The sequence below is a fragment of the Beta vulgaris genome, chromosome 2, assembly GCF_026745355.1.
Source record: "Beta vulgaris subsp. vulgaris cultivar EL10 chromosome 2, EL10.2, whole genome shotgun sequence".
NCBI lineage: Eukaryota > Viridiplantae > Streptophyta > Magnoliopsida > Caryophyllales > Amaranthaceae > Beta > Beta vulgaris.
The window spans coordinates 29,578,481-29,589,486 of NC_079203.1; the positions used below are offsets into that span (position 1 = coordinate 29,578,481).

An 11,006-nucleotide genomic window follows, 5' to 3' on the forward strand; every position below is an offset into this window, starting at 1 on the left:
CCGACTTCTAAGTTCTAATACCTTTATGTTGATGAATCTCAACCAACGAGAGTAATTTCCCATATTAAAGGCAAACAAAGCAGACTTAAAACACTCATAGGAGAGAAGAATATCTCCAAAACAGAGACTAAAATCCCATAGTAGAATTCGAGAAGCTCTCAGAAACATAAACTAATTTATTCAACAAAACAAGAAAATTAACTATAAATTGAATATAAGAGAGGAAAAGAGGCTTACATGAAAAAAAAAAACATCCATAATAGCTCCTAACTGATAAAAAACTAGTAGGGGAGAAAAGAGGGGCAGCTAGAGAAAAAATTGGATTTAACTAGGGACAGTGTGTGGATTGGAATTAAATGGCACATAGTATAATCGTATACTGGAACAAATGATTTATTTCCCGTTATATCTTTCTAATATTCACTCAACTTTAACGTCTTTTTATTGACTACTCGATCATGCGGAAGCAATTCAGAAACCATTTGATTTGACAAAAAATCAAGAAAGATACAAAGACCGTCTCGAATTCTATGGTCACTTATTCAGCAAGGGCTGCTCAGTTAGGCCTTAAAGTCTAACAAAAAAATTCTATATCTTGTTCTCACGAATTTATTAGTTCCCTCCAACGACCTATAAGTACCAAACCAAACCCTCATTCTTTTATCATTTTCATTAGCTAATTTTCACTACAATACTATTAAAATTAATTAGCATTTTCATCATCTCCTCCTTTTTTCATCTTCTCTAAGAAATCATGGGTGTGTTCACATTTACAATGGGTGAATTCACCAGCCAAGTTGCCCCAGCTCGGTTATTCCAAGCTTTGTGCATTGACAACCACAATTTATTGCCTAAAGTTGCACCCGAGATTAAAAATGTCGAGATCATTCAAGGCGACTCTACTTCTATTGGATGCATCAAGAAGATAAATTTTGCCGAAGGTTAGTTATACGGCTTCCCATATATTACTAATTAATTTACAAACTTTGCTTTAGATTCTAACTGAGAAGAAAGTAAAAAAAAAAAAAAAAAGATCAGTGAGAGGAAAAGTATGAAAGGATAGGAAATGTAGTTCACATAAAGACCGTGTATTGGACAAAAGGTGTAGACTAGGAGCATAATGGTATGAAATTAGTGTGTAGAAGAAAAAGAAATTGTCTAAAAGAATATTGTGTAATTAAATAGGAGTAATGGAAGTATCATTTCTTATTCCTAATTTACAAGTTTGTTGAGTTTATATTTGAATGTCTAGACATGGGTTCAAAACTCATTTCTATACCACATTATCACCTAGCCTTTTTATGGATCAGGAATATTATGCGACTTTAATTTAGTTGAGTAAGAGACTATTTTGTGTGTATTATTTTGAGGTTTAAAAAGTTTAAATAATTTTACATATCTTTCTAATTCGTAACTAACTTAACTGGCTCTGGGAATTTTACATAGGTCATATTTAGGCTTCAGAAACTTTTTAAATCAATCAAAGTATTCTGGGATGAAAAAGAACAAAGTTTTTTTTTTTTGACAGGAAGAAAAATAATTTCATTGATAAGGGATAGCCAAATGGCACTTACAATCAATTCTTGGAAAATCGAAAATTCCAACATAGGTATATAACACCTTAGAACTAGATACATCGCATATTTGATAAAAAATAGCCTTAATAAAAACCTTCATCTCAAGCAATACAATTTGTGAGTTCGCCTTGATTCGGCTTAACTTCCGCTGATGCATAGTCGTTTGGGTGAAAAATACTTCCGTGGTCTTCTAGATTCTTACAGAGAATAGTAATTGTTAGATCTTCCTTCTTCATTAGACGAACAAAAAAAGAAATGGAACATCCTAAAATAAATACATTTAATGATGGGATATACTTATTGGAAGCAATTAAAAAGGTTTTTGGGGCTTACCACCGATACGAACACCAGTGGAAGCCCCTACAAAGATTCACAATTGAGACCAAGAAGAAAAGTCATGAAAAAACAAAGAGAAAGAAGAAAGAATGAAGGAAAAACCTTCAAAAAAGAAGAAAAACCTAGCAACGGAGGCTAGGAAAAAACCCTCCCAAGGAGAAACCTAGAGGGAACAAAGAACAAGGTTCCTGTTACTAAATATTCACAAATCTAAACAATAGAGTTACTTATTAAATAGAAAGTAAACAATAACACGGAAAATTTGTCAAAAAGAACATTTAAAAGTTTAATTTTTACAAGAAAAAACCTTTTAAAACTTTCTTTTTTTAAAAAAATCACAAACTTATTTTTTCTTGCAAGTTGAAACCTATTCTCATTTTTCGGTGTGGTTTTTCTCGATTCCGTCATTGACCCTTCAATCTTCTTTTAACCCCCTATTTTCAATAACTACAGTATCACCCTTATTCATCTCAAAAACCACATCAAAAAATGGGAATAAGTTTTATTTTGAAAGGAAAATTAAGTTTGTGGTTTATTTTTGCGAAAAATATTTTAAAAGGTTCTTTTTTCATAAAATTGAACTTTTGAAAGGTTTGTTTTGGCAAATTTTCCTAACATCAAAGATAATCTCTCCTTTTTTTTTTTTTACCGAGACACTTTAATTTGGCACAATTTTGAATTTGGCGTGTTTTCCTAATGCTAAGGCGTATCTTTTACAATTAATATTTTGATAGAAACAAATCTGATAGAATATGCATATATTTATATTAATATGATATTTTGTGAAGTCTACTAGATTATTTTAAAAAAATGTTATCTGATGATTATATTTCTCCTTATCTCTATTATATAAGGGAAATGAGGAGCAATGATGTCCTCTTTTGAAATGCCTTTTTTTGCCCCCCTTTCCTTTCTATATTAGAAAAGAAATGTCAAAATCAAAATCGACACTCAAAGAAAACTACCGAAAATTAATTTACAACACTCACTCACAAATCACTTAAAATAATAAACTTTACAAATCACTCATACAATTGAGAAAAGCACGTTATAAAAATCACGCAAATCACTCAAATAATAAGGAAAAACTTAAAATCAACATACAAACTAAAATCAATAACCTAGAACGTCAATACATACAAAAGTATTTACAAAAAGTTACTCAATTCACTATTCTCAAGAACCATTCATAATTAATGGTGGGTTATGATAAAAAATAGAGGTGTATTTGTAGTAAAAATCAGAATTTAGAAGTTAGACAAGGGAAAAAAAAATACTTTTTTATAGTATTTCCTATATATAATGAAACTTTTACATATATTTGGAACTATCTTTTTCTATTATATAATAGCGATTAATTATCAAGGTAAAAAGGTTTATGTAAAATATCATTCAAGAATTAAAGTACAATATATCTTTATTATATAAGGAAAGGGACGAGCTATAGTGTCCCCGAATGAAGAGACTATGTTACCCCCTTCCTATTCTAAATTACAATTTCAAAGTATCCACTTTCTTTACAATTTGTGAAGTATTGTACTTAATTCAAAAATCAACTAAAAAATTATAATATTAGAAATCATAAATAAATTCAATAAAATTTCTATTTTGTTCATAGAATTTAACTTTGAAAAATAAAAAAAAAAACAAAAAGAATGGTGAGAGACTTAAGTGACAGAAATTAAACCAATCAAATTTTGCAACTAAAAACAATTATACTTTGTATGTTTAATGTTAAAATTTTGACTCTTATGCCGAAGAAAATCGAGTTTCTGTTTCGAAAAAAAATTCAAGCACGCATCGCGTGCAAAAAATTTCTAGTTTATAAATAATGCTTCTTGTCATCAAACTGTTATATGTGAATAATGTGTCAATCTTTTTAAAAGATTGGGAGTAATAGTTATCTAATACTCACCCTGTTTCTTTTTGTTCTTCCTATTTTGAGTTCTTCGTTTGTCAATGTACGTTTTGACCTTAAATATCTTTCATTGTGTATTACTAAAAATAATAATGATTAAATATTAATAAAATACTCACTCTGTTTTTTATCTTTCCTACTTTGACTTTGCACGTTTGCCAATGCACTTATTCTACATTAGATATTTTTCATTACATATTAGTAAAAATTATAATAATTGAATATTAATAAAGTACTCATTGAGACGAATCAAACAAGACCCCACATGACTATATTTTTTTTATATATTGAGAAAAATCTAAAATATTCTCTCTCATTGTGAATAGTGTCAAGATTTTAAGTGAGAAAGATAAAAAAATACAGAGGGAGTACTCATTAAGACGAATTAAACAAGACCTTACATAGCTGTATTTTCTTATCATATGTTAAAAATAATTTAGAAGATTCTTTTTAATTGTAATAGTATCGAGAGTCTACATAGGAAAAACAAAACAGAGCGGAGGGAGTAATAATATGGTTAGTTATCTAATTTGTTTAAATGATGATGATGAATTTTTAGGGGCTCCATTCAAGTATGTGAAAAATAGAGTGGACGAGATTGATTGTAGTAAGTTTTACGTCAAGTATACCAGCTTCGAAGGAGATGTACTTCGTGATACTTTGGAGTGTGCAGACTGCAGTCTACGAGCACAAGTTCGAGACTTCTAGCACCGGAACTCACTACAAGATGTTAGCACACTTTCACACTAAGGGAGATAATGTCGTGACAGAAGAGCATGTTGCACATGGAAAAGATAATATTATGAAGATTTTCAAGAATGTAGAAGAATATCTCATTGCCAACTCTCAAGTCTATGCTTGAAAGTACAATACTCTATCCAAGTCTAATGAGTGATCTTGACTAAAATTTTACGTCTTTGGTGTGATAATGAAAATTGCAAAAACAAAAAATAAATAAATAAATATGACTATGTAGTATACTATGTGGTGTTGTCTTTTGTTTACTATTTTTTTTCCTTTGGAATAATGTTGTTGACAAGAATAAATATGTGTTCAAAAGTACTTGGTGATTTATAAAATATGAAAGACGTCTTCGAAATATCATGTTACACCATAACTTATTATATAACAATTTTTTATATGTGTGAACTAATTCATATTATTATTAATTACTCATTTTTATGTCATTATTGGCGTGTTTCATATCATCTTTGAACCGTCTCATATCACTTTCTATAATTTGTTTCATGTCATTTATAAAATATTTTCTTGTCGTTATTACTGACTTCCATCACACTAATCTGTAAACTCTTATTGTTTTGGAGCTGGTTCATGTCATTTTCCCGTATTTCATTATCGTTTGTCAACTCTTTACCACCATATCATTATTATTCATTTCCGTATCATTTTTACTCATTTTTATGTCATTTTTAGCAAACTTACATCATTTTCCCTATTTTAATATTATTTATAAACTCTCTATATCCTATATTATTATTATTATTATTATTATGTCATTATTACTTATCCTTATGTCATTTTTCCGCAAACTTGTATCATTTTATTATTATTATTATTATTATTATTATTATTATTATTATTATTATTATTATTATTATTATTTGTCAACTCTTTATATACCATATATTATTACCCATTTCTATGTCATTTTTCAGCAAACATATATCATTTTTCCCTTTTTTAATTTATTGTTATTTGTCAACTCCTTATGTAACATATTTATTCTTGTATCAATTTTACTTAATTTTATATCTTTTTGAGAAAACATATATCATTTTCCCCATATTTTATTATCATTTGTCAATGTTTTTTTTTTGTAAATCCTATCATTATTAAACAAACTAATATCATTTGTAAGAGAAATGATATCATTATTACTAGCCTTTATGTCATTCCATATCAAACTTATATCATTTATGTCATTCCATTGTAATTCACCTATTTAAACTCCCCCCTCTCTCTCTTCCACCACTTTTTCTCCTCCTCCACTCATTTCCCTCTTAAATATCAAATGGCCACCTTTATGTCATTCCACTCTTTCTCTCTCATCCACCAATGCGAATGACATGATCTGGAAAAGCTGGATCGAGCGCCACTTCGTCTACATTCTGCTCATCTGGCACGTCGGGCGTTGATCCGCTCGTTAATTGCTAGATGGACGCTTTAGAGGGCTTTAGCGACGAATTGTAGGACTCCCCAGCGGCTTTCTGCTCGCCCTTAATCTCCTGGACGCGCATTTGGTAGGGAATTTTAACGTCTGATGGTACGTCGAGGGGACTGCTTTCATTTTGTGGATCCAAGGTGTCCCAAGGATGATGTTGTAGGCAAAAGGACAGTACACGACATTGAACCTCGTTGGTATATTGATACCTTTGGCTAAGGTTGGCAGCACGATCTCACCAACAATTTGTTGCACCTCTCTGCTGAAACTAACTAAAAAAAATAGATTTTTTAGTTATATCTTTATCACAAAGACCCATACCTTTGAGGGCGCTTTTGAAGATGATGTTGGCTAAACTTCCACCATCTACCAGCACACGTTGCATCAAGCAATTACTGACAGTTAGAGAGATGATCAATCCATCATGGTGCTCTCTGTCGCACACATCGTCGTTGTCGAAAGTGATGATCGATCCATCATTGGTAGATTGAAATCGCGTCCAATTTGCATTCATCATCGAACCTCCAAGATTTAGAAACAGTGGACGAGGGGGATCCCTCTTTAGCTAGCCTTTTTGCTGTTGAATACGTTAGTCCACAAACATCTAATCCACCAGAGATTACGTTTATTACCTTGACGTGAGTAGGGAATGCAAGCGGGTATGGCTTAGAAGGATTTCGTTCGAAGGATGCCTTTCCCTTGTCGCTTAGGAGATCTTGGAGATGTCCTTTGTTTAGCATGAACGCGACCTCTCGCTTGAGCGCGATGCACTCCTCCGTCTTGTGGCCATGATCATGGTGAAATTGATACCACTTAGTCTGGTCTTTTTGAGTGTCTAGACGATCACTCTTACTCGACCAACTGACAGGGACTCCGATCTTTGTTAATGCATTAACGACACCTCCGACGTCGATAGAGAATCCATAGGATCCAATGTCAGGGTATGATAGGTGATCCGCCTTACCCTCAGTACCTGCATTTTCAATTACGTCATTAACATTGTGTACCTGATTAGGATGGTTATAGGAACGATTCTGCCATTTATTTTCTTGGGGATGAAAGCCTTGCAATCTCTCGCACTCTCCGGCACACGGTGAGTGGAGATGGTGTTGAGAATGGTATCGTCTTCCTCCAAGCGCATCTGAGCTAATGCCCTTGCTTTCACCTCTTCGAACGTTGAACACGCGTGATTTGTTAGGTAGTTGTACAGTTTCGACCAAAGGATGAGACCTTTCCTAAAACAATTAATAGCAGTCTTAGTGTCAACATCTTTAATGCTAACCATTTCCTGAAACATACAATAGCAGTCTTCTCAATGAACGACGATGCTGCATAACCATCTCGATGCTCGATGACGCTGGGTGTGGGTGCCTCGGGGAAATGAGACACGAGCTTCATCAAGCGTCGATTTTGCTTCTCGATCAAAATCATCCGCTTCACCATAGGGTCTTCATCTCCATTCTCAGGAGTCTTCTTGAGGTTTCCTTCTTATTAATCTTTCAGGGGAACGTCGTTCATAAAGTCTTCGTCGTCGTCTAACTCGGGTTGTCTGAATCAGTGAGAAGGTGCATGAGGGGAATATCATCCGTACCGACACGACGCCAGGTCTTGGACGCTTTTGTCAAGGCCCATTCTTCTTGTAACTTTTGGATCTTTTCTTGCGAGGATGAGAAGTTAGAGGATAGACGTTCGTTGGTCTTTCTCATTTCAGTCATCTCTGCCTTCATTTGATCATAGAGTTTATGCATTTCGTCAATGCTCTTTGGTGTGGCCATTTCGATGGAGTTTGGGAATAAGTGATCAACAGGAGTCTCCAGTGTACCGAATTCTCAGATCCCCAATAGATGCAGATGCAGATGTAACAGATGCAACGGATGCAACAACAGATGTCTCCCATGAGGCCGGCACCGCCTACGCATCCTTTCATGCAGCCTGGGATAGGCTATCATGTGGGTGAGACGAGTGGGGTCCGGGTCGAGGAGCGGGAGGATTCCTCTTCGAGAGAGTAGGATCTGCCCTCCTCTTAGATTTCTACATTGATTTGTGTTCTTGTGTTCTGCACTTTTGCTATGATGTGTATTTTGCATATTGCTATGTATTGCGCGTTTTGTTCAAACATTATGTGTAATCCCCCGTAAATTTATGAATTTTATAAATATATTTTGGAATATATATATATATATATATATATATATATATATAACTTCTTTAAAAGGTTGACTATTTGAAAGTCAAAGGAATCATTTTAAGGATTTAGAAGTTAAAATATTTTGATTAGGCATGCTTTGAAAAACATTTGAAATACTTTTTGGATTTGAAAAACGAGTTTAATGGACTTGAGGAACCCAAATAGTAGTTAGATTAGGAAAAGGACTTCTAGTTGTGTTAGGAGTTTTAATCACCAATCCTACTCATCATTAAACTATATTTAAAGCCCAATTGCCTTTTCCTAAGCCCACAAGGAAAACACATACTTCCTACGTGTTTTTACATGTTACACTTTTATAAATTGCGCATACATATGCAAAAATTTAATTGAGGATTAAGTAAAAGTAAGGATAGAGACTAAAGAAATGGGCCCACCCCTCCCCACCCACCAACCCACCCCACCCCACCCAACAACCAATGCCCTTCCCCCACCCCATCTCTTTCCCCTCCAACCTAGCCCAAACCCGCAAACCTTCCCTCTCCCATCCACTCCACCGCCGCAACCCCCCACCCCTCCCGCTGATTTTCCCCTCCACTTCCACCGTCACAACCCCTCCCCCTCCCGTCGATTACCCCATCCACTTCCACCTCTGCAACCCCTTCTCTTTCGTACAAGAAATTCCAAATCTGAACGAAAAACGACGGGGTGGCGAGCTTCGCACTTACGATATTCCAGATCTGAGCATAAGGAAGTTACAACAGTGACGGGGTGGAGCTTCCTCTAAAGATTCACGAGCAGTGGTGGCGCAAAGAAGGAGAGCAGAAACAACGGGGAGGGACTGCGGCGGTGGAGTGGAGGGGAGAGGGAGGAGGTGGGGGTTGCGGCTGCGGCGGTGGAGTGGAGGGGAGAGGGAAGGGGTGGGGGAAGGGGTTGGGTTGCAGGGGAATGGTGGAAGGGAGGAAGAAGGTTTAATTAATTTAGATTAGTATATAACGAGGTTAAATTAAGTAGGTTTAATTAATTTAGATTAGTATATAATAAGGTTAAATTAAGTAGGTTTAACTTAAGTTAATCCTTACAAATAAGGGTAAATTGGTAATTTTGCAGCATAAAACTTTCCATTTTGGGGAAGAACAAAAAGTGTAACATGTATTTTGAACTATTCCATTTAAGGAAAGTGTAACATGTAAAGAAAAACGGAGGAAGTATATAAATTCATTAAACCCATAATTTTACTCACACATAATTTTCTCTCTCCTCACTCCACACAACCCAAACCGGTGCCCCTTTTTCTCTCTTCCTCTCTCACGATTTTTCCCCTTCTTTCTTTCTTCTCTTCCCAGAAACGATTTCTTCTTCAACAAGAAACCTCCATTCCTCACTCAAACCATCGCCGACCATCGTGCACTGCTGCCACCGCTGCCAACTCACCACGCTGGCGCCCCCTTGTCTTTTCTTTCCTTTGTTTTCGATTTCATTACCTTTCTTCCTCCTCAAGTTTTATTTAAAAATTATGCTTTAAGATTTATTTTTAGTTTAATTATGTTTATAAGCTTTGATTTGATGATTTGATTATGAATGCAAGATTAATTTTTTTTTGTATTGAAGAAATAACAATTTAGATTAATATATTATGTATAGATTGGATTTTAAATGGATTTTTAGGGTGTTAAAGATTCGAAAATCATAGTAGTATGTTATAAACTGTGGAATTGATTATTCTTATAACTTTAAGTTTGTTTAAAGGGAGTTTTGATAAATTATATGTTTCTGGAATTTTCAAAAGGATATTATTAATGGAGTTTTAAGGATTTTAATGACTGGTATAATAGTACTATGCTAGGACGTATTAGTAATTGAAGTTTAATTAAAAACGACTTTTAAGTATTTTTAAAGGAGGGTTTAAGTATTTTTAAAGTTACTGGAATTATTTGAGTAAGTATTATAAATAATATTGGTTGTTCTAGGCGGAGAATTCTCTCTAGGTGACTTTTATGATTGTTAAAGTGGCCTATCAATTTGTTTACACAAGGTACGTACATACCTATGTGTTGGTTGATGTAGTATCATGATTTTAAGAAGGAAAGTTATGTAGTATCATGTATAGGAACTATGTGAGTTCATATATGATTGTTATTATGTTGGATTTTGCATGTTTTATGCCTTTGTGCTAACATGTTAAGTATGAGATTTAATTATGAGATCCATATCATGTTTGTATGGAAGATTGATGCAGCATGTTGGTTGGGAACTTTATTTTATTAATTCACATGGGGATATTAATGTATTTATTGGTATGGATCATGATTGAATCATGTTGTTCCCTTTTATTATTGTTTCACTACTCTATGAGGATCGAGAGCTTTATTTGATTAGTTGATATTTTTATACCTTTCAAAGGTAAGTTGGTTATTGACTAGGTTCAACAAATAAGAAAGATTGGATTAAAAAAGGAATTAATCTTGAGTTGTAAGTTGTGTGATCACTTATTTAATCCTAAGATAAAAATGAAGTTGTGAATGTTTGATTATGTATTATCCGTGTTGCTTGTGTGTCATAACAAGCAATAAATGATAAATCATATAAAGTGAAACTCTGATAGTAATAAGCTTTAGGCTGGTCCACGTTTGAAGTTGGACAATCAGGAGTTGGGGTACATGGTGAGTGTGCCATGGCTTTTGTTGGGTTCAGATTAATCGTCGTTCCTATTTTTATTCAAAAGTTTCCTTGATATCGTAGGTCATGGGAATATGGAGTCGCACCCGTAATGGAAGGCTGGTTTTAGTTAGGCAACTCGGTCTAGTGACTATTCCATTAAAAGTAATAATAATGTTGTTAAAGTTT

At 34.1% G+C, this 11,006-nt stretch overlaps 1 protein-coding gene across 1 annotated transcript; it reads left to right on the top strand.

The window, feature by feature from the left end:
• The first annotated feature begins 487 nt into the window (after positions 1–487).
• LOC104887019 (major allergen Mal d 1-like) lies at positions 488–4,930 on the top strand. The gene is given in 3 exon segments (XM_010671595.4): positions 488–941; positions 4,391–4,491; positions 4,493–4,930. Coding segments are annotated over 3 exon segments (489 nt in total). The 5' UTR covers positions 488–754; the 3' UTR covers positions 4,694–4,930.
• The last annotated feature ends 6,076 nt before the right edge of the window (positions 4,931–11,006 follow it).